Source organism: Schistocerca serialis, chromosome 11 (assembly GCF_023864345.2).
Source record: "Schistocerca serialis cubense isolate TAMUIC-IGC-003099 chromosome 11, iqSchSeri2.2, whole genome shotgun sequence".
In the NCBI taxonomy this organism is placed as follows: Eukaryota; Metazoa; Arthropoda; class Insecta; order Orthoptera; family Acrididae; genus Schistocerca; species Schistocerca serialis.
Genome location: NC_064648.1, coordinates 210,723,311 through 210,748,599, shown reverse-complemented (window position 1 = coordinate 210,748,599; position 25,289 = coordinate 210,723,311). Strand labels below are relative to the sequence as shown.

Below are 25,289 nucleotides of genomic sequence, written 5' to 3'. Positions count from 1 at the left end.
GCAAGTAACGCTTATATGGACATACATACCTGAGACTGCAGTCGCGTGTGTGAGTTGCGTTCGTGTGAATGTGTATGTGTGTGTGTTTGCCGTCTTAATTCTAATGAAGGTGTTACTGACCGAAAGCTATATTTGTATCAGTCTCTTTGTTGTGCCTATCTGCGACTCAGCGTCACCGCTATATGGTGAGTAGCAACTTTCCTTTTCATAATATTGTTATATGGACATATGCCCCACCTCTTCAAAACAGTATGACGGCGATCGTAGTATTTCTGTGAGTCCTGCTACTAGCAGGGAAGGGGGGAGGGGGGGGAGGGGGGGGGGAGGGGCGAGGCTCTGTGTAAATTCTGTGAGATGCCATTCTGGTATTGAGTAACGCAGTGCACCACCGAGAAAATGCAAGTGCTGTCACAATTCTGAATGATACCACAGCAGAACACAGATACCTGTCAAAACTCTGATTAGTCTGAAGTCTAATATCAAACTGAACAGACAAGCAATGCTTCCTGTCACTAACTATCGTAAAATTACCCATTGAGATGCAACACAGGCATTTGTTAAAAGCGGAAATACATTGCCTTAGTTTGTAGAAAGTTGAAGTCATTTGGAAGATTTTCAGATTCTAACACAGAGACAAATGCAATGGTGATGAAGCCAAAACATGTGGCACTGATGCGATCCACAGCAAAAAGTATTTATTAACAATGTTGTCTTTTTTATATCCTCAATTTAAAAAGGGAAAAAGCGTTGTTGCAATATAGATGTAACATACTTCAGAGTAGAAGGAAAGTTATGTTAAGCTGTGTTTGGTGTAATTTTAAGCCATATGTGACATTGTTTTCAACTGCAAAATTGTCCACTTCACTGTTTTTATAGATGACTTTTATGTACTTACTACAGGGTTATTCTGTGCCAAAGTAGTCTACAGGTTTCCATATGACCATCACAGATTTTGCTGACATTTTGTGTGAACATTCACACACGCTCCCAGTGAACATTGGTAAAGTTCTACTTTTGCCAATTTAATACTAGCTGTGATTTAGTCATCTGTTTGACCCATAGAAAAAACTATTAACAGAGCACACGAGTTTTCAGCATCTTTGAAATGTAATATCTCTGGTAATATTTTCCTGAAAGAAAAAGAAACTACATCATCTAGTACAACTTTTTGCACCCTTTAAAGCAAAATAATTGAACAAAAAAAATTCCCGAGTGATTTGCATTTGGATAATTTGAAGCAAAGTCAGCCAAAAAAAATAGACGCTTGAAAAAATGTGAAGTTTAGCTTTTTATATCTCAGAAGTAATTGCTGAATACACCTGAAACCTTGCACATAATAATTTACCAAAACAAACATTCTCCCATTGCTTTTCAATGGGTGCAAATTGGGGGCAAAGTCAATGATTTTTCTAAATAAGCCAAAGATGGCTATTTTTGCCCACCTTTACAAAAAAGTCTTCTGCAAACTCTTTTCAAACATTTTTATTAGAAATATCATGCTCTAATCTACTTAAAAACTATGCTTGATTTGCAATGAGAGCATAAAATACCCTAAAAAACAATGAGAAGGTGTAGGTGCATTTAAAATGAGCCCATATTCTGGTGGTACTAAAATCTGACATCTTTTATTATGTTCTACAATTGTTCAGTACTCTCTCGGGAAGGCAATATAGTCACCTTCTTGATGACTAGAAAACGAAATCAAGTATGAATAACTCTAAGAACTACATAAGGAGAGGTTTCTTTTGTCACTACTCGTTGTGACACTTTTCAGTCTGTTTTCCTGCTATAACTACAGAATCAATTGGTTATAAAATTCACAAATTAACTGTGCATTACCAATGCAGTGGAGATCATGGAAGTAAAATTGTTGCATAAGAGGTGAAGTTCACTGCAAGCCTTCCTGATATTTTTTGGAATGGATTCATGTTACAGAGAATTATTAGTATGTCTTTTTATTGCCTAATGCTACTGATGCACTAGCTTAATTCTGGTTTAAGGTATAGCATACTCTGTGATTAATGTGGAATATTAGTGTACATATGAAGAACTGCATAAATGTGTCAGTATGTTCCATGGTGGCTTAACCACTGCTGGTTCCTTTTAAAGCCACAGGGGCCATACACAATAACTGTGCAACAGCAGCCACGGGCTTCAACAGTGGTACCCAAACCTAGTAAGTGTTTCTTTACACAGGACTCTAAGCTGGTAACACATTTCTATTAAGTGTCAGATGCCAAAGCCAGAAGAGTTCTCTTTCAGGATTCTAAGCTTATGTTTACTTCAAGCTACTTGAATTTTTTTTACAGAGTTCATTCATTTGTTGTAACATGTCATTAGGAAAACTATCTGCTGACCGGATGACATCACTGACAGGAACAAAAACGGAAAGAAAAATAAATTACACTTTTCAAATGTGATTACCTCAGCTCCAAACATTAGAGCCACAAAAAATGAGAACTATTCTTTTTACTGGATTCCTTACACTATTTCATTTTTTATAAGAAAATTTGTAGGGCTAAAAAGAACTCCAATCTACTGACTTGCAATTTTTCTGAATCAACCTCATTTCCTAGCCAACAGGACTTTTGAAATTAGCTTCAACATAGAGTACTAAAAAATTGTAGAACATAATAAAGATGTCAGATTTGAGTACCGGCAGAATATAGGACCATATTCAATGCACCTCCACCTTCTCACTGCTTATTAGTGTCTTATATGCTCACAATGCAAAACTAAATATAGTTTTTTAGGTGGTTTAGAACACAGTATTTCCAGTGAAAAAGGTTTAAAAGAATGTGCAGAAAACTTTTTTTTATAAAAGTGGCGAAAAAATAGCCTGTTTTGGCATTTTTAGAAAAATCATCAACTTTGCTCTCAAAACTATTGGAAAGCAGTAAGACAATGAAATTTTGTATTCCAAGACCCTTTATTGGTATTTCATTATGTGCAAGACTTCAAGTGTATCCAGCAATTACTTCCACAGGCATAAGAAGCTCAACTTCACATTTTTCAAGGGTTTTTTTTTTCTTTTCTTTTTTTTTCAATTTCACTGAAACTTATCCATACCCAAACCATTCAGGAATTTTTTTTTTTTTTTTAATTTTGCCTTAGTCAGTGCAAAAAGTTGTACAAGATGGCCTAGTATTGTTTCTTTCAAGAAAATATTGCCAGAAGTGTAATGTCTCAAAGCTGACAAAAGCTCATGGGTGCACAGTTGATAGTTGTGCTGTGGGGTCAACCAAATGACTATATCTGCTAGTATTAAAATGGAAAGAGTATACTACACCAATGTTCACTGGGAACATGTGTGACTACTCAGATAAAACTGCACTAAAATCCGTGATGGTCATGTGGGAACTTTGGCATAAAATGACCCTGTATGCTTATTACTAGAAAATTTGTAGAAATTAATTTTAATTTTTATGTGGCAAGTCTATTTGTATTTATGCCACCTAACAACAATGGACTGTCATATGAGGTAAGCTGCCTTACTAAACAGCACTTGTCTATGGTATGAGTGAACATGAGAATTGACCAGATACAGTGTATATGAGGGTTACGTACAAACTTAATGATGTATACGGGGTGGGTCAGGAGGAAAGGTACATATTATGAGGATGATAGTATTGAGCTTTAAATGGACTTATGGCCCTAATCCGAATGGTTTCCGAGATAGAACACCTTCAATGTCAGTTTTGTACGTTTTTCTAGAATAACTCTAACACTAGGCCCTTAAGCGAAACTGTGTCGCAGTACAAAATAAAACTACATTAAATTTCCTACACAAAAGGCCCTATTCATTCTTTCTCTAGGGCTAATAGTTTGCACGAAAAGAATGAGAGAATACTAAATATACCACATGACATGCATGCACTGTATCTTTGGTAGTTTTGACTTTATGGACCACAAGCATCCTGTATCAAATTGTTCATCTCAAATCCCTCTACACAACTGTGGTATGTTGTAAACAATGACAAAGTACTGAAAAATACAGAAAATAAATAACAACATATGTTAAATGTGTCCTTTGTCAGAAACCACTTGGAATAGGTCATATGTCCATATAAAATACTATCATTCCTCAAAGCATGAACATTTCCTCCTGTTTCATGCTATATAGATGATGATGATGATGATGATGATGATGATGATGATGATAATAATACTAAAACAACAACTCCATGTGGTGCAATGCCCCAGTCCAAGTCTTTCTATTGGATGCCATTTTATCGACTCGTGTGCCTATGCTATCATCCACCTGGGGAAAGTTTAATGTGGAATCCCAACGACATGTTGTTTCTGGGTACTCCCAACAATGTTGAAAGATGAAGGCAAGGTTACACTGAAGACCTAAAATTGCGTGGTCCTAGATTCAATTCCGTAACCTCTCTGTTTTCAGGCACGTGCTTTACCACTAGGCCACCAGGGGCAACACCTATAAAGGCAAATAATCTATAGGTATTGATGAGAGTGTGCAAGTATTGTAATATGTGACATATGGCCATATCTTCTTTATATCCTTGATTTAAAAGCTTAAATTTTTACACTGGTGAGGTACCGTAGACAAATACCTGACAAATTTAAACTTGATACCTCTACCCATTTCTGAGAAAAAGATGTCCTAACAGACAATACAGTGATATTATGAGAGATCCATTTTTAAAAATTGAGATATGGAACCCTAAACACTGAAATATATAGACAGCTGATGGATTTCTATTCATAAAATGTAGGTTGAATTATCCTGATAAAATTTTTCACGCTACATTTTGGTGCAGCCACCTGCAGTACTCACTTTCCCCACAATGCAAGTTCACACGGAGTGACCCCATACCGCACCTGAGTCGATGAAAGCTTTCACAGGGTAGCCGTTGACCCGGCAGTTGATATAAAGCATGGTGACGGTGCCGAAGATCTCTGGGTTGTACTCGATGGCTGCCTCCAGGTTGGCCTCTATGTTCTTCCGGCGGATCTCCTCAGCAATGAGGCGCTGTGCCTCCAAGTCGAAGGGGTGCGCATTCATCATACGGATGCGCTGCCGCTCACGCTCTGCACGTATCTCCACCTGCTCCCGTAGCACGCCCGCAAACCTGTCTGCCAGCAACAGAAAAGGCAGTCATTTATTTATTCATCCAGGGACAATTTCACAATGGTACAGAATCCATCATCACCATACAATAAAAATAAATAGTGCTCATGTGCATGCACGCGCACATTCGTACAAGCTCACACATGCACTCAGCGGTATAGCACCATACGTTTCTAAAATATAGACTTTCACGGCCGGAAATATCGTGTCCATTATAATTATCCAGGCTGTTATGCCGTGGTCGGTTGATGAATTCTGTGTCAATTCCTAACGTTTCGTCTCCGACAAAACGGATGGCGTGGCTATGGGAAGCCCCCTAAGTCCCGTAATTGCAAACTTCTTTATGGAGAAATTCGAAGAACGGGCCTTAGGTACTGCCAGCAAAAAACCAAATGTATGGTTCCAATACGTGGATGAGACGTCTGTGCTGTGGAGACATGGCAGGGAGGAGCTAAGCCGGTTCCACGAACATCTGAATAGTATAAACTCAAGAATTCAGTTTACAATTGAGGAGGAGGTCGACGGCAAATTACATTTCCTCTATGTGCTTGTTTTTAGAAACGAAGGTGGTAGTTTGGGCCACTCAGTATACCGCAAACCCACGCACACGGACCATTATTTGCACCGGGATTCGAACCACCACCCACAACAGAAGCGGGGTATTATCAAGACGTTAGCGCACAGAGCTAGAAATATTTGTGAACCTGAGTTGCTCGACGCTGAGATGGAACATCTCCACAATGCACTGATGAAGAACGGATATTCGTCCCCCCGAAATAAAACGTGCGTTGAGGAAGCCACGCAGAAATCATAGTGACGTACAGGCTACTGCAAAATCTAAGGTTTTCCTGCCGTTTGTTAAAAATGTAACGGAAAGAATAGGGAGTATCTTGACGAAGCGAAATATTACCATAATTTAGAAGCCCACCAGGAAGATACAGGAATACCTTAAGCCTGCCAAGGACGCTCGCAAACCATTGGAAAAAGCTGAAGTGTATAGGATCTCATGCAGCTGTGGAGATGTGTATGTGGGTACCACTAAAAGAACTGTTTCCAAACGTTTGGGAGAGCACAAGGGAAATTGTAGAAGAGGAGAAACGGAACGATTAGCTGTTGCGGAGCATGCTTTCCAGCCAGGGAACCACAATATTCGTTTCGAGGAGACGCAAGTACTAGCGGCCACAAGCGGATATTACAAAAGGCTCTACAGGGAGGCAATCGAAATCGCTAAACACCCTAATAATTTCAATCGAAAGGAGGAGGGCGTGAAATTAAACGGTATATGATTGCCGGTGTTAAAGAAGACGTGTACCACCCGTCCACTACTGGGTGATGGCAACGGCGATCGACGGCGACGGACAGCAGGCAATTGCACTGACGTTTTCAAAACACGTGATGTCACGCTGCGGTGCGGGAGCGCGTGGACACGGAATTTAGCGGCAGTCAGTAGCGAGCCAGTGGGTGTGTTGGACCTTCCATCGAGCTACGGACCCCCTTGAAGATGTCTCCCGCAGTCGGAGACGAAACGTTGGGAACTGACACAGAATTCATCAACCGACCACGGCATAGCAGTCCGGATAATTATAATGGACATGACCATTCATTTCACCTTTGTTGTATCTATTTTGTTTTTTTAGCAGTTTCTTATTGATCTATACATGTGTTGCTTGATTGTAAAAAAAATGCACAGCAGAGGTTTGTTACCGGAGCTAGGATAACAACTGTTGAAGTAGGGAATAGGCTGCTAATAGCATATACTGATGCTATCTTGTTTTTCTTCTGATTTCACGTATGAGAATTTATGCAAGCAGATGACAGCAGAGGAACTACCTTTTCTGATGTCAGATAGGTGACAGACAGGTTACAGCTGCGAGGTTTAAAAATGGATAAAAGTCACGGAAAGTACCATCAATACCGTCAATTGACAATTAAGTAATCTTTGTACAGAAAATCAGTGACTTTTAATATTAGACGAAACATCTTTTAACTATTTCTTGTTTGTTAGCCGTGTAGATGGTAGAACACATATGAAGGAAAACATTTGTTGTAATTGTGTAGTAAGTTAACTCAGCTATTTTCATACAACACTGTAAGGAAATAATTCCTCCAGGGGACTCGCACCTAGTGAGTATGTCACTGGCAACCACGGGGCCCTGAGCTGAGTCCTGGCATTGCTTCCACTTACTTATGCCAGGCGCCTCACTTTTATCTTTCCTGTCTGGCCATCCTCGGCCAACTCTTGTTTTTTCCGACCCTGACGCTATTAGGTTTCGAGGGCTAGGGGTCTTTCTTTTCCCAATCCTATACTTCCTCTGGTACCGGGGAGCAGTGGGCACCAGTATCAAATTGATGCGCAGAGCAAATTATGCTTCAGATGGATCAAGATCGAAGACTCACGGGCGCAACCAACCACAGTCTGGTTCTTCGGCCATGATACTGCAATGTGGAATGGAAATGGAAAGACTACCACATTATTATATTTCCTGAACGCTGGAAGATGGAGGATAATGATGGCATTTCCTGGAGCAAAATATTCCGGAGATAAACTACTCCACCGTTCGTATCTCCGGGTGGTGAGTATTTCAGATGGTGTCATCAAAAGAGATGAACATTTTAATTTCAGGATTGGGACATGGAACATGAGAACACTTCAAAGAGCAGGAAAACTGGAAAATCTGAAGAAAGAAATGGACAAACGTGAAGTGAGGTGGACAGATACAGCCAAAGATTATGTGATCATTTTGGCTGATCAGGTCCATTCCATGGTACGGGTACTACGTTTGTCCCCAATGGTGGTGATGTGTTCCAAGGTGACAAGACCGCTGTTCACAATGCTTGCGTCATCCAGGATCGGTTTCTGTAAGAATGGGGATGATCTGCCTCATCTCCCCTGGCTGTCGTCATCACCAGACCACAACACTATCGAGCCTTTGTGATCTGCTTTGGAGAGAAGGCTGCGAGATCGCTATACACCTCCATTATCGTTCCCTGAACTCTCTACTATTTTACAGCATGAATGATATAACAGAACTTTGAAAATCATACAATACTTGTATCTGTTCATTCACAGATGACTGGAATGATTTTTGAATACCAGTGATTTCGAACAATTTACTAGGCAGGGTAATGTGTTGTGTTGTGCCTTGTTTTTGGTGTTTCCATTTTGTAAATCCCTTGTAAGTTAATGCAGACAAGTAAGAAAAACATTCCTATAATATTCAAATACTGTATTAGTGGCGTGTTGCTCGACACACAACATGAATTGTGACACATAACATCAATTAAATATCTAAGTACAAAGTTTCAAAATGATCTGAAATGGGACGAGCACATAAGGGCAGTAACAGGCAAGCAAATGGTTGACACCAGTTTATTGGAAGAAAACTAGGAAGGTGTAACTCGTGAATTGAGACCGCATACAGAACATTTGTTTGACCCTTTCTTGAACACTACTTAAGTTTTGGGATCCCCTCCAGGTCGAGCTAATTCAGAGATGCACTGCCAGATTTGTAACAAGTAGATTTGATCAATGAGCGAGCATTACACACGTGGTCCGTGAACTCGAATGAGAATCCCTGGCAGGTAGATGACATTCTTTTTGCTACTGAGAAGGCTTACAGAACTGGTATTTGAAACAGACTGCAGAATGACTGTACTGCCACTAACACACATCTCATCTAAGGACAGCAGAGACAAAACAACAGAAATGGGGGCTGGTACGGGAGCATATAGACAGTCTTTTTCCTCACTCTATTTGAAGAGGGACAAGAAAGGCAAGAACTAGTAGTGCCGCAAGAAACACACTACTTGCAGATTCTTTATGTAGATGTAGATGCACAATGCCTCAGACCTTTGGAAAACTCTGAAAATGCCTTTAACTTCCATTCCATCTTTTTAAACTGAATAATTTACAGAACAACTATGTAAATGGCCCTCACATCATACTTGCTTATATGTTTTTGATACTTCTTTATCTTCTTTATTCAGCAGCATATATGACTAAACAAAGGACACACACAGAACTACTGTTGCCTCTAAGCAAAAATATTAGACACACAACACTGCAAACAGTGGTTTCACACAAACTACATGTCTTAACCAATGGTAGTGTTTGTGAAGTACAGAAATATGGTGAAATTGAATAAAGTTGGCAAGAGGAGTGCGAGCATTCAAAAATTGGGTAGCACGGGTCAGAAATATTGCCTTTCAAGTATTCAAATGACTAAAAGTAAACATTTTCCAGTGCAGAGTTAAACTATTCATCAGATAGGTGAAAAAATATTTTATTTAACCAAACTATCTTGACTGTTGGGTAATTTATACAGATGGATCCTTGTAATACGCACTTCTGAATTAAACATATGTTTGTAATGATTTCCAATCTATTTCGTAATGTGTCTGAACTCTTGTAGTGGCCTATATCACTTAGAGAATGTCACGGAACCAAGAATCTGTTACATATTGCCTCTCTAAGACAAAAAATGATTTTAATGTTTTGTGTAATTATTGACCGAATATAAAAATTTAAAATGCTTTCATAATATACTCATTAACAGGAATAATCTTACAATAAAAGTTTAACACAATAAGATGAGTATTATAGTTAGAAACTGTGTGTTTGTCTTAAGGCAGTGTAACTGATGATGCACAAATACCCGAACTTTATTAATCCTCTATTTGGGAATAAGAACACTTAGTGACATTCAACAAACTTTAAAACATAATTTCAAACTTTTCTAAACTTTTTATCGCTTAATGCTTAACATCACATATTTGAAACATTAACTCATTTGTACAGTAATCTGATGCCTGAAGCTGTTTTATACCAGAAGGTACAATTCTTTATCGAACCGGGTGTTTACTGGTTATTATACTTTTTGTATAATTACAGTATTTCTACTCACAAACAGAATACAATGTAAACTTGTCACCATCCAGGGTGGTGACTTTGCTTCATTGAAAAATGCTCCTTTCAGCTTTAAATTCCAAATTTTCCTGAATCAACTTAGCTGCAAGGGAAAGCAAGTTTTTCCTCCCTAGTTTATCATTTCCACAAATGAATTTTTTAATTAGCATCTACATAAGCTACTAGTGATTTTCCGAGCTCAGCTACGATACAGAACTATATCGACAATTCTTTAACTACTAACCTCTTGCCACCCCTGAAAGTTCCATTGTCACTGTCATTCTTTACCATTCTAAGCCATGTTATTGTCCATTAACCTCATGTATGACATGGAAAATCTTTGCAGGAACACACTTAGAACTTGTCATTGGCTGTAATATCAGTACACTTTGGTTGGTTGACTGGTTGGTTGGTTGATTTGGGGGAGAGGACCAAACAGCGAGGTCATCGGTCCCAGCAGGTTATGGAAGGATGGGGAAGGAAGTCAGACGTGCCCTTTCAGAGGAACCATCCCGGCATTTGCATGAAGTGATTTGGGGAAATCACGGAAAACCTCAATCAGGATGGCCAGATGCAGGTCTGAACTGTCGTCCTCCCGAATGCAGGAAGACTTTGATAGCAACAGTGCATCACATTCCAAATCAAACGCTCTTTATACTATGTTCATTGCTGACTTCAAGTACGGGCCAGAGAGAAAGTCAACAAAAGTGAATCTACACCAAAATTTTTAAGACAGGACACAAGCCTGAATATTCAATACTGACTACAATATATGCTGCTTCAAATGTGGACCCACATTTATTTATGCACTACCTGACAAAACATAGTGATTCACTCAGAAAGCAAGGAGAAAACAAAATGAAACTTCATGGGTTGAGGGGGTACGTGATGTTATTTCAGTGCTTGCAAAACTGAGTCACATTCAAAGAGAACTTCCCAGGGAACTTATCAGTACGATAAGCCAGGATGCATCCACTGATTTTGACAGAAGAATGCCATAAAGGCGCTGCTGAAACAGTTAAAACAGAACAAAGCTCCAGGGCACTTGACAGAATCCCTATTAGCCTCTTCTAGCCATAATCTACCATAGATTCATCAAACAAAAAACTGTGCCTAGTATTCAAAAGAAGGTATACGGGTCACGCCTGTTTACAAGAATGGTAGTAGAAGTGATCCACAAACTACTTTCAAATACCCTTGACATCAATTGTTATAGAAGCTTCAAACATATTCTGAGCTCAAACATAATGAGGTATCTCTAACAGAATAATCTCTTCCATGATAAAAAAGGCATTGACACCAAAAACATAGATCACGTGAAACCCAATGTGGGATGAAAGATCCATACCTAATGATTGGAAAGTTGTACATGTCACACCAATAATCAAGAAAGGAAACAACTGTAATATGGTGAATTATGGACCCACATCACTGACACCGAAAATGGTTTATTGGTACATAGTTGGTACAGAATCAGAAAATACTGTTCTTGTCGAGCACAGCTAGCTGTTTATTTGCATGCAGTAACGAGTGCCATTACAGGGGACCTCCTAACGATTCATATTTCCTGATTTTCAGAACAGTTCTGATACTGTTCCCCATGAGAGACTTCTAATCAATTTGCTTGACTGTGGACTATTGTCTCAGTTGTACAACTGGATTTGTGATTTCCTTTCAGTAAGGTCACAATTCATAGTAGCTGATGGGAAGTCATCCAGGAAAACGGAAGTGATATCCGGTATTCTGCAAGAGAGTGTTATAGGTCCTCTGCTGTTCCTAATTTACATAAATCATTTAGGAGACAATCTGAGCAGTCCTCTCAGATTATTTGGAGATGACAATTATTTACCATCTTCTGAAGTCATCGGAAGATAAAAATCAATAACAAAATGGCTTGGACAAGAGATCTGTAAGGTGCGGACAGTGCCAACTGACTGTAAGGAAGAAAAAGTGAGAGGTCATCCACATAAGTACTAAAAGAAAGCCATTAAATTTCAGTTATACCACACATCATAAGAATCTAAAGGCTCTCAATTCAACTAAATACCTAGAAATTACATTCACAAACAACTTACACTGGAATGACGACAAAGACAATATTGTGGGGAAAGTGAAGCAAAGACTGCATTATCTTGGCAGAACGCTTAGAAAATGCAACAGACCTACTAAAGAGGCTGCACAAATTTAGCAACTTTCATATCTGGTAACAGTTTTTGTATTGTTACAATTACAAAAATAATTTCTCCAACTCACAACATTGTGGGGGCAACTGTTTTCACTTAAGGTATACTAGTTCAAGAATTATCATGATTTGAAGAGATATAAATTCACTACTAAGCGAAAATGTGTGGGCCACAAATAAAGCCTAAGGCCAACAACCTTGTACGTTTTGTAGACCGATTGTTCCTGGTACAGAGAATGTAATTATTTACCTTAAATTTCCACAGTTAAAAAGTTTATTAATAATTAATTAAGATGCAATCTAAAAACACTGCCCATTTTTAGCCATGTCATGTTTTTAAAATCATTCTTGATTAGTAAACCCACGATTCTTGAAAGAACCGAAGTCCAATGTAAAAACTGCTTCAAACATCTGATTATTTTACAATACATTTGCCGTTAAGAATGTAAGCAAGAAAATGTTTGAAATTATGCTTGAAGTTTGTTGGAAGCCACTAAGTGCTTCATATTAAGCAAAATTATTTATTTACACATGAACATGTTTACAACATCATACCTCCTGAACTGTATGTTGTACAACGATATAATTTTGCAGCTACGTTTGTTGCTATCTGTGGATAATGTATGCAAACTGTGTTGCAAGTAGAGTCAGTGATAACAAAGTAATAAATTAAAACATCATGCCTAATGCTGTAGTTTTACTGCACAAATAGCGAAAATGTAAACTAAACACTGTTTTCCTTTCACTGCTTTTCTGGGAAAGAGAAGAATTTCAAAAAGGTTTAAAACTGTGTATAACGTTTGTTGGAAGTCTTTAGTGCTTTCATTCCCAAATATTGGATGAACCAAGTCCAGGCATTCATATACCATTAGTTGTGTTGCTATGAGACGAACACATAGTTTCTTAATACTTGCTTTATTGTGTTAAACTTTTATCACAAGGTTATACCTTTTAACGCATAGTTTACATCAGCATTTTGAATTTCTAAATTCAGTCAACAATTGTGCGAAACATTGAAAACCAAATTTTTGTTGCCTCCTGCAAACTGTCAGATAGGCAACCTGCAGATGCGTTTGGGTACTGTGCCCTGGGTTCTGGGATAATTGTTTAGCAATACAGATAATTCTGAAGCCTAAAATTTTCTAAATATGTTGATGTTTTCAAGTTTCCCACATTTTGGATCTTGAGGGAAATGGTCAAAATTTAAACTTTTATTAAATTATAAATGATCACTCCATGAGAAGCTGTGGAAGTGTTGTTGCGCAAGAAGTTATGAAATTAAAAGAAGAAATGCCTTGTGTATTGGCAAAGCACAGAGCATAAATCATTTGGAACACAACATAATTAGACCTAAAAGCCAGCCCACTTACCTTCATAATATTCTCTCTTTTGTACTATTAATTAATGTATCATTTCCTTGTGACTGATAAAAAAACACAAAATTAGAGGTTGTAGCCAAAGGACGTGGTTATAAATAGTCGGAATCAAGTGTAGACAAACCAGTCAGGCAGTGTATTCACGAAAGCACTGAGTGCACCAACTATAGGGGTCAAATCGTATGTAGACAGTGTAAAGTGTACAGTTTTCAAGAACTGCATTAATGTAAACACAATGGTGGGTGGGCAATCTACAGGGTTATTCTAATTGAGGGATCCACTTTCAAAAATTCCTATGTATTCAAGTACAAATCCAAAATGAACAAGCTTTATACCAATGAAAAGAGGAAGTTTCACTGTTTTTGGCTGGCAGCTGCAGGTGAGTGATGACGGTTTCAGAAGCAACCGGTAGAGTTCACGCGGTAATAGTGCCATCATTCCATTTCTCTGTCAGTTGTGAGTGAGATGGTGACTGTGGAGCACAAGGTTTCCTGTGTTCTTGAGTTCTCGAAAAGTTGGTCACAAATTGCACTGCTGCGGGTATTTTGTACCAAATTCAGTATTCAACCACCAACTCGCAAAAGTATTAACTGGTGGTTGGTTTATGCAATTTAAATAGACTGGGAATGTGTGCAAAGGAAAAAGCACAGGTTGACCATGTGTGTCAGAGGATGATGTCCGACAGATTGGAGAAAGTTTTGTGCGCAGTCCGTTTTGTGCGCAGTCCCAGTAAGTCTACCAACAGAGTCAGTCGAGAACTTTGAATACTGCAACCAGCTGTACGGAAAGTTCTGAGACGGCATTAGCAAAGATGGAGGATGATGCATTTCTAAAGCGTGTAATTTTTAGCGATGAAGTGACATTCCACATTAGTGGAAAAGTCAGCGAAGACAGTGTTCGCGTATGGGGTTTGGAAAATCCACATTCACCACTGCAACACAAAAGAGACTCACCGAAGATCAACATGTTCTGTGCCGTATCCCATAAAAAGGTTTATGGACCATCTTCCTTTGTGGAAAGAACTGTAACGGGAATCACATACCTGGACACGTTGGAACAGTGGCTGTTCCCTCAAGTTATAGAAGATTACTTCATTTTCCAACAGGATGGAGCTCTGCCCAATTGGCACTGCGATGTACGAGGCTTTTTGAATGACTCCCTTCTTCAGTGCTGGACCGGTTGCACGGGACTGGAGGACCTGTCCCTGTATTTCTGGCCACTCACACCCTGCAAATATTTCTTATGGGGTAATGTCAAGGAAGCTGATTGCGTCCCACCTCTACCAACCACTCTGAACAATCTGCGGAACCAGATCACTGCTGCCGTGATCGGTAACAGCAGATACCGCTTTCACGCTCGGGGGACGAGTTCGGCTACCGCATCGATGTTTGCCGTGCAACCCACAGTGACCACATTGAACATTTGTAACATTTCTAATTATTTAATAATTATTAAAAACCAATTAATTCTAAATTATTAAATTTACCAAATTTATATCCAACATTATGAAAAAAAACTTTGAAACTTCATCTTTTCATTGGTATAAAGCTTGTTCATTTTGGATTTGTACTTGAATGAAGACAATGTTTTGAAAATGGGTCCATCATTTAGAATAACCCTGTATACTGCTAAACACCTAATCTAGTTCGCGGTGCAGGGTCCCAGTTGCAGGTAACCTATCTAATGGCTTCCAGGGACAACAAAAATTTGATTTTCAATATTTCATGTAGTATTGGCCAAATTTAAAAATTTGAAATGTTGTCATACTCTACTCACAATGAGGTATAGTCTTTTACGTTAATGGTTTAACACATTAAGACAAGTATCACAGTTAGAAACTTTATATATGTCTTGATGAGACCTAACTCACGGCACACAAATACCCAGGCTATATTCATCCAATATTTGAATATTTATGGACGTTGTCACTTGAAACAAACTATACACTTAATTTCAAACCTTTATGAAACTTTCTCAACAACTCCTACAGAAAGATGAAAGGAAAAAAAATATCACTCACTAAATTTTCACTGTTTGTGCAGTAGAACTGCTGCATTAGGCATGCTGTTTTATTTTATTACTTGTTTAGTGCCAACTCCATTCACAACATATTTTGCAGACGGTTTCCACATAAACAACTGAATGTATCTGCAACACTGTATCATTGTATGACCCACAGTTCAGGAGATATGTCATAAACATTGAGGGGGATGCACGAAGAATTAACAAATTAACTCCTTTGCAAAGGAATCAGAAGTTTGCAGTGTTTTTATACATAGGAGTTCGATTCTTTACATAGTCGTAGGTTTACTGGGTAAGTCCTAAACCATCACCAATGTACAATGAGGTGACAGAATTCATGGGATAGTGACATGCACATATACAAATGGTAGTAGTATTGTGTACACCAGGTTTGGAAATCATTAGGGAATTCAATATTCAGAGTGCAGTGTAAGACTGTGCCAAGAATACCAAATTTCAGGCATTACTTCTCAACATGGACAGCACAGTGGCTGATGGCCTTCACTTAATGGCCAAGAGCAGCAGCACTTGCATACGCTCGTCAGTGCCAACAGACAAGCAACACTGCATGAAACAACTACAGAAGTCAATGTGGGGTGCACGATGAACATTCCCGTTAGAATAGAGCAGCAAAATTTGGTGTTAACGGACTTTGTCAGCAGACGACTGATGCGAGCGCCTTTGCTAACAGTACGACATCGCCTCCAACACCCCTCCTGGGCTCGTGGTCCCGTCAATTGGACACGAGACGACTGGAAAACAGTGGCCTCGTCAGACGAGTCCCGATTTCAGCTGGTAAGATCTGATGGTACGGTTCGAGTGTGGGGCAGACCCTACAAAGCCATGGACCGACATTGTCAAGAAGGCACTGTGCAAGCTGATGGTGGCTCCATAATGATGTAAGCTGTGTTTGCACGGAATAGACTGCGTCCACTGGCCCAAGTGAACCACTCATCGACTGGAAATGGTTATGTACGGCTAGCTGGAGACCATTCACGGATTTCGTGTTTGTAACCAACGATGGAATTTTTATCGATGACAACGCACCGTGTCATCGTGCCACAACTGTTTGCGACTGGTTTTAAGAAGGTTCTAGAAAATTCCAGCAAATGATATGGCCACCCAGATTACCCGATATGAATCATATCCAACATTTATGGAACATAACTGTGAGGTCAGTTTGTGCATACAATCCTGCACTGACAACACTTTCACAATTATGGATAGCTATAGAGGCAGCATAGCTCTATATTTCTGCAGGGGACTTTCAACAACTTGTTGAGTCTCTGCCATACCGAGAAGCTGCACTAAGCGAGAGGGTCCAACATGATAGTGGGAGGAATCTGATGACTTTTGTCAGTCACGTCAGTGTACGTTTGTGTAACCAAGCAGTGAACAACTATTCATGGGTACGTATTTTGGACTATTTGTGAATCTTATCTGGCACCATTAATTTTATGTATGTTCTGGAAATAAACTGCTCATAAATAGCGAGTGCGAGTGTTTTTAATTAACATGCAGAAATTTCCATAGCCCAACGCAATACGGGAGATTTTAAATTTTTCAGTTTGTTGTGAGAAAAGGACTGAGACCATCACCACAGTAATCTAAGTGTGTGACCTTTTTCGAGGTTTTTCGAACAATGCGCTACCCCGCATCAGCTCCCGCCCGCGGTCTTACCCAGGTTCCCGGAGAGCAGTGCTTCGGCCAGCCGCGGGTTGTTCTGCTTCAGCAGTGCCAGCTGGTCCGGGTTGGCAAGGAACATGTCACGGATGATGCGCGGGTCCTCCTCGGCCGCATATGTGGGGCCCGGTCCCGCCACGTCATCCATGCTGGTGTCATCTGAATTGCTGTCTGTGGCAGCCAGAGCCTCTGGAGGCACCTGGATGCTGCTGAAGTCGAGCAGGTGCAGACCTGCCGCTGGAGGCACACCGAGACATTCTCACATTATTATTATTACTACTACTACTATTACTACTACTACTACTACTACTACTCACTACTCACCACACACACACACACACACACACACACACACACACACACACACAATACAAAAAATTATTCACTCTCACAAGTTTCTTCAGACATGCCATATCCAGCTTAAGCCACCCGCCGATGACGGCATCACATAAGAGCTACCGATATGGGCCACTCACACTGATGTGGCCACAGCCATGTTCAATAGCAATGTTCAATAACCACTCACAGATGGCATGAGGCAGCACTGGCAGTGGAGGGCATATATAGTGTGTGAGGGGAATGCGGGAAACAGTGCAGTCGTCCTCGTTATGTGGAAAACGAGTGATTTATCTGATATCCAAAAGGGTGTAATTATTAGTTTTACAGGCCAGAGTGAGAACATTTCCAAAATGCTCAAGTTTGTGAACCATTCGTGTGTGGTCGTGGTTAAAGTAAACCGCGCATGGCAAAATGGCGCCATCCAAAACCAGCACCGAACAGCTGTTAGCGCACCAAGGCTGCAGAGATACGTACAAAAAACAGATGTGAAACTAGAATGAGATTTTCACTCTGCAGCGGAGTGTGCACCGATATGAAACTTCCTGGCAGATTAAAACTGTATGCCGGACCGAGACTCAAACTCGGGACCTTTGCCTTTCGCAGGCAAGTGCTCTACCAACTGAGCTACCCAAGCACGACTCGCACCCTGTCCTCACAGCACTTGCCCGAGAAAGGCAAAGGTCCCGAGTTCGAGTCTCGGTCCGGCACACAGTTTTAATCTGCCAGGAAGTTTCAGATGTGCAACTGTTGAGCAACAAATCGCCCGTGTGAACTGAGGGGCTACCAACAGTGTGTCTTCAACGACCCTCAGCAAACATTGCTGTGTACAAGGTGTGTTCCATAAGTAATGCGGTCAAATTCATAAAAACATCTTTTATTGAATATATACGTACAAACAATCAAAAACTTTCAAAATAGCACCCTCTTGCATCGATACATTTCTGGGGGAGTGTTGACATGCCTGGGAGGCATCCTGCAATGCCTTTTCCGAAATGTCCTTTAGAGATGATGTAACATGTGCCTGGATTCTTTCAATCGTGTCCCAATGTTTTCTTTTCATGACTCTTTTTAACCGAGGAAACAAAAGTCAGTGGGAGCCATGTCAGGACTGTAGGGAGGATGGGGAACCAATGGGGTCTCGATCCTGGCCAGGAAGTCGTTGACAATGAAGGGGCTGTGACTCGGCACATTGTCTTGGTGAACTTTCCCAGTGTCCTTGATGCCGCTTTGGCAGCGCAAGACCATCCTTTTCAGTTTTTTGAGCACTTCCAAGTAGAAAGCTGAGTTCAGTGTAGTCCCGGTAGGTACGAATTCGTCGCTCCTCTGACGTCAAAGAAGACAGTGAGCACGGTTTTGATCCTGGACCTGCTCATGCATACCTTCTTGGGATGGGGTGACAATGGGGTGAGCCACTCTGAACTCATCACCAGTGATAACTTAGTTTAAAAAATGAGGATCACTTTCACTCATTTCCAACATTTCTCGGTACCGATGCACTCCCATGTGCTTGTGTTTGTCAGTCAACACTTTTGGGACGAGTTTGGCACACACCTTTCTCATGTTCAAATCTTCAATCACAATGCAGAATACGGTTGTTTTTGAAACGTTTAAGAGTTTTTGCTATCAATTTAAGGCTCAGCCATCTGTCAAGAGTTCAAAGAATCACGCACACGTGTCACATTTTCGTCGACTTGTGCAGTCAATGGCCATCCACTGTGAGATTCGTCAGTGATCTCCTCTCGGCTCTCCACGAAAGACTTTTGCCATCGGAAAACTTGTGATTTGGAAAAGCAATCATTCCCAAAGGCATGCTGAAGTAATGGAAACGTTTCAGTGGCGGACTTCTCAAGTTTAACGCAAAATCTGATAGCGTACCGTTGCTCTACAGAATGATCCAATTTGCCATGTTACGTAAAACAGGGTTGATGGAAACGCACGTCATGACTCTCCGGCAGCTGGTAGCTGAATGAGACAAAGAACGTTTTGAAGTTAACTCCCCCCTCCACTTACCCCAGCTGGTTGCAACACGCTACCGTGCACCGTTGCGTCAGAAAAAAAATTGGTCGCATTACTTATGGAACGCACTCTGTATGTGCCTCCACAGCAGACACATAGTTCAGGCACCAATGCCGACTGCTGTTCATCAGCGATGATGGCTCAAATTTGCCCACTGGTGCTGCAACTGAACATCCCGACTGACTGACGACATGTGGCCTTTTCAGACGAATCGCTTTTTGTGCTCCATCGGAAAGGTAGCCATTGGATTGCACAGTGTGAAACGTCTGAAAGCAAAAGTTCTGCAACAATTGTCGATAGGGTCCAGATCAGAGGTCTGGGTGGTCTTACCATTCTGGAAGGCAGGATGAACCCAAGTATGCACCTACCTCCCTCCCTCCCTCTCATCTTCCCCCCCCCCCCCCCCTTGCACGATGGGATGGGATCTCCCAGTGGGACAACGCAACATGTCACACAGCTCGCAGCGTATGTGCAGGGTTCAAAGAGCACCAGAATGAGTTTTCCTGTTCCCCTGACCACTTTACTCCCCTGATTTAAACGCAGTCAAGAATCTGTGGGACCACCTCGATCAGGCTGTTCGTGGCACAGATCTCCACAGAGAAGCCTAGTACAACTGGCCACAGCAGTGAAGTCGACACGACTCTATATCCCTGTCTCTACCATCCAGAATCTCACCGACATTCTTACTGCAGGTCTCACACTGAACTGCACTGCAAAAGATGGCTTTTCAGGCTGTTGATATGTGTTCACGTTAGTACGACTGGACAGTGTACAAAAACCAAGACGAAACAATAAGCACGGAGCATAAAGAATGAAATGTTCACGTTAATAAGGGTCTAACCCGAGGATGTGACCTTTCTCACCTATTGCTCAATCTGTACACTGAAGAAACAGTGATAGATACAAAGAGGCAGGTTCAGGAGTGGGATCAAAATTCTGGGTGAAAGAATAACATTTGCTGATATTGGTATCCTCAATGGAAACAGGAAAGACATAAAGGACATACTGAACGAAATTAACGGTCTATTGAGCACAGAACATTGGCTAAGAGCAAACCAGAAGAACACTAAAGGGATAAAGAGTAGCAAAAATGAGATTAGTGATAAAATTAACATTGACGCTGGGGATTGTTGAAGCAGACAGGGTGAATTAATTCTGCTACTTTGGGAGCAAAATAATGTGTAATGGATGAAGCAAGGAGGACATAAATAGCAGACTAGAACATACAAAGAGGGTAGTACTGACCAAGACACATCTACTATTGTCAAACATTGGCCTTAATTGAGGAAGAAATTTCTGAGAATTTTCATTTGGAGCACTGCACTGTATAGAATTCAAGCATGGACTGTGTGGGAAGCTGAGAAGAAGAAAATCTAAGCATTTCAGCTCCAGTGCTATAGATGGATGCTGAAAATTAGGTGGAGTCTTAACCCTCGAGTGGGCACGCCATTTTTTATAGCACAAGCAAGTGCATGGTATACTTTGTGCACATGTAAAGAATAACTGTCTTTGTGTTATCAAGATAAAGATGTATGAGCAATCTTAGTTTAATTCAATAATGATAAAACACACTCACATTACATGAGCTAAATTGCTGTTTAATCAAAACTATAATAAAATAATTATTCGTTATACCAATCTGTTGCCACATGAAAATGTTATCCCATAGTAATGAACCACTCGAAATATTAAACAGTGCAGCTGCATCAGATCCCAGCCAACTGGTTATTTGATTGCTAATTATGGTACTTCATAGACAACTGCCTCACTGTGGGATTGTGCTGCTAGCTCCGAATCTGGGTTTTTTTTCTTCCACGGATCACAAATTTCTCTCATCTATTCGCTGTTTATTTTATATTACTGCTGTTCTCTTGGGCTTTTGGCAACACAAATTGTCACAGTGTTAGCTGAAATAATAATGAAGGAATAGGTACAGGTTCATAACTGTCAAACAACAATGGACTGGTACAAGACAAAGTTACTTGTGGTTGGCACACTATATACATACACGCCCGATCGAGGGTTAAGATAAGAAATGATGAGGTTCTCTGCAGAACTGGCAAGACTAGAAACATGTGGAAAACACTCACAAGAAGAAAGGACAGCACGACAGGATATGCATTAAGATGGTACTGCAGGGAGATGTAGAGGATAAAAACTGTATGGGCAGTCATATTGAAATACATCACCCAAACAATTGAGGATGATAGTGCTATTCCGAGACGTAGTATTTGGCACAGATGAGGAATTTGTGGCAGGTCGCATCAAACCAGCAAGATGCGCATGCGTGTGTACCAAATTGCAATTTTTTGTAGTAGTCCATTATGTTTCTCTTATAACTGAGCCTAGAAGACTGTGGAGGTTGTATTTCCACAAACTGTTTCCCATAGCTCTTTGGACAAGTTGGCCAATTCCAATGTTTTAACCACACAATACAACTTTAAATTTCTGAACATTTAAGTCAAGTTCTCAATTTCTGCATCACACTGAAATCTTAACGAGATCGGAGTGAATATTTGTGTAGCTTTTTCCCCAACAGTTCTTCCTTACAGATAACTGTATCATCTGCGAAAATTCTGAGATTACTACTAATGCTGTCTGCCAAGTCATTAATGTACAACATGAACAGCAAGGGGCCTAATACACTTCTCTGGGGCACACCTGAACTTACTTTTACACCTTTCTATGAAGCTCTAAGCAAGATAACACACTGCGCCCTACCCACCACAAAATCCTCACACAGGTCACTAATTTCATTTGATTTGTACATATCTTAATGTTAATACTCATCAATACTTTATTATGCTGAAACACCATTATAGATGGAGAAACTAATGAATGAGGTCAAGCTGCAGCTCATTTTGTGGTCCTGACGTCACACATACTCCGACAGCCAATGAGCGTTCATTAGTGTTCGGAGTGCTCTGCTGTGAATGTCGCCAGAGCGAGCATTAAACATGAGTGACGCAAGTTATTAGTGAATTTGTACTTAATCTGTCGTGAGTTGTCACGGCTGGTGTCGATAAACAACAAAAACTACATAAACAATAGAGAGACATAACCTGCAGGATACGTGCTTACTTTAAGTGTAAAGCACTTCTATGTATGTACCGCAACTGTCATTTGGAACTGGCAATGCTGCAATCCCCACAGACCACCTTTGTTCATAAATCGAACTATAGAAGATGAAGTGTTGGGAGCACAGAAGAAAGATTCTCGAGGTGTGCACTATCAACATTGTTGCAGTTATTTATTCAGCTGATGCTAACAACAGTAACGGCAGGTATATTACACAGACTACGACAGTCATTTTTTTGTATCTTTGGTGAGTTTTGTTGTTACAGATGACAGGTGTGGTTCAGTACATGTTTATGTGCCTAATGCCCACATAACAAAGATGCCCAACAATACAATGTGTATTCTTTTCTATCATTTTTATATTATTTATTTTATGAAGAACATTATCTTGTTCACACTTAATGTGGATGCATTCCTTTAGGTAAATACTCATCCAATGGGTGTTATATTGATACACAACATGTCACATATTTTGAACACTTTGGTACATGCTGACACAAATGTTTTGCTGGATTCCACCTGAAAATGGCTGAACAGCCACAACAACAATAGTGGATTTTAAACAACTGAAAGTCCAGGTTGGAACAGCCTTAGCAGCTGGAGACAGTGGACCTGTGTGTGAGAGTTATTGTCAAGTGAATGTGTTTGAGTTTTCTACTTCTGACGTAGGAGTTCACCCAAAACACTGAAATATTTCTAGCATTCTTTATTGTTGCATCTGTCTGTGACTTATGAAGTATTTAATTCGTATAACATTTGCACTACATTTTCATTTAATATGGATTTGACATTTTTGTGATTAAATTAACTAAAGCATAAATATACAAATTTTGTGAAGCCATTTGCATAAATATTTAAGCAAACTTTAATAATATTTAAATATCAAAAAATTTAAACATTTCCACTGAATATTCGTGACAATCACTGAATTTGTTGAGTTACATATATCATAGAATATTTGGTCTTCTAGCTCACATTCGGCAGGAGGTTGTGTGTAATGGAGTCTTACGTTCGTGGTTCCGTAGAAAGCAGATACATTTAGATGGAATTTGTGACTCAAGGGAGCAAATGGATGTTAAATTTTGTAAATCTGATATTTGAAGAGTTGAAAATACAAGAGACTGTGTGACCAGCTTAAGGACAGTTAGCAGAGTAAAACATTATATCTTTGTGAAGTGAACAAGCCCTTCAATGACGCTTCTTTCTGAATAATTATGGAAGTCCGTTCAGTGGGCAAGTCATTAAAGTGGTGTGTTACAGACTCGATACCTCCTATCTCTGATGAATAATGGATTTCATGAATAACTGATTTTTAAAGGTCAAAGGTGACTGTCTCAAAAAAAAAAATTGTACGGCTATGAATCCCAGCCACAACAAATCAAAAATATCCCCCCTTGATCATGACAGGGTTAATCTGGTAGAAAAGCTGTAAAAGGCAAAGTATGGAATAACATTAACACGATGCCTGCCCTCTGCCCCCCCTCCCTCTCTCTCTCTCTCTCTCTCTCTCTCTCTCTGTGTGTGTGTGTGTGTGTGTGTGTGTGTGTGTGTGTGGTGTGTGTGGTGGGGGGGGGGTGGGGGGGGGGCACATAGAGCAGTGAGCAGCACACAACTAACATTATTATCAAGCTCTCTGTGTGTGTGTGTGTGTGTGTGTGTGTGTGTGTGGTGACAACACTGTCTGGAGTGGCAACCTGCCAGCCACTACATCTCCAAGCCAGGGCACTGTTGTGACATCGAGCCCGGTGCAGTTTCCACACTGGACAGCTGACAGATGTAACAGCCACAAAACAGTCACCCGGAATAAACAAAATGTATGGGATGGGGTCACGCTATTAATAGCTTCAGGCTTTTATTTGTGGACTGGGGAATTCTGTTTGTGCTCATCAGCCTCGTGGAGTCCTAGAGATCCAACTGTAGAACCACACTTTCTGTTCGCAAGGTAGAAAATAAATATTAAGAAACCTATTATATGTTGTCATCGTTGCTGCTGTTTACATTCCAAATACTGGTTCGATATAGCTTTCCTAACTGCTCTAGCCTGTACAGGACTCTCCATTTCTTTGGAGCTCCTTATTGTAGTCAAACTGGTGATTGTGTTGAATTTCTACACCCCCCCCCCCCCCAAACACTTTCCTCCACGGGCAAATTAATGATTCCTCAATTTCTAAGCCTGTGTCCTATTGATCTCTTCCTCCTATTAGGCCAGGTGCGCTATATATTTCAGATGACCGATGTAGACCACTGCTCTAGAGCTCACAGTTACTTGCTTAGCACAGAGAGTTCACCGAATCATTTTCAGGCCACCGCTCAACCATCCCATTCTCAAGAAAACCGAGGGAAAAATAAACACCCGAATTTTTCCAGAATCTTTCCTGGCAAGCCTGAATTTCTCTTATTTTATTACGTTAGCCGTTTATCCTTGTGTAGATGGAAGCCAACAAAATATTTTCACATTTTGAAAAAAATGGTGACTGAAATTTTGTGAAAACATCTTGCTGCAATGGAAAACACCATGCTGATGATTTTATTCATATCTATATATATAAAACAAAGTCGGGTTATAACTCAAGATCTGCTGGACCAAATTTCATG

The 25,289-nt window shown here is 40.3% G+C and overlaps 1 protein-coding gene across 2 annotated transcripts in view; it reads right to left on the bottom strand.

Moving 5' to 3' along the window:
- The window catches only part of LOC126426842 (protein DDI1 homolog 2), a 125,303-nt gene that overhangs the window by 83,282 nt on the left and 16,732 nt on the right, over window positions 1-25,289 (bottom strand). For both annotated transcript variants that reach the window (XM_050088860.1, XM_050088861.1), the window contains exons 2-3: window positions 17,259-17,498; window positions 4,843-5,097 (exon numbers count right to left, since the gene is read on the bottom strand). In XM_050088860.1, the coding sequence (XP_049944817.1) occupies window positions 4,843-5,097; window positions 17,259-17,498 (495 nt within the window). The remainder of the gene's footprint in view (window positions 1-4,842; window positions 5,098-17,258; window positions 17,499-25,289) is intronic.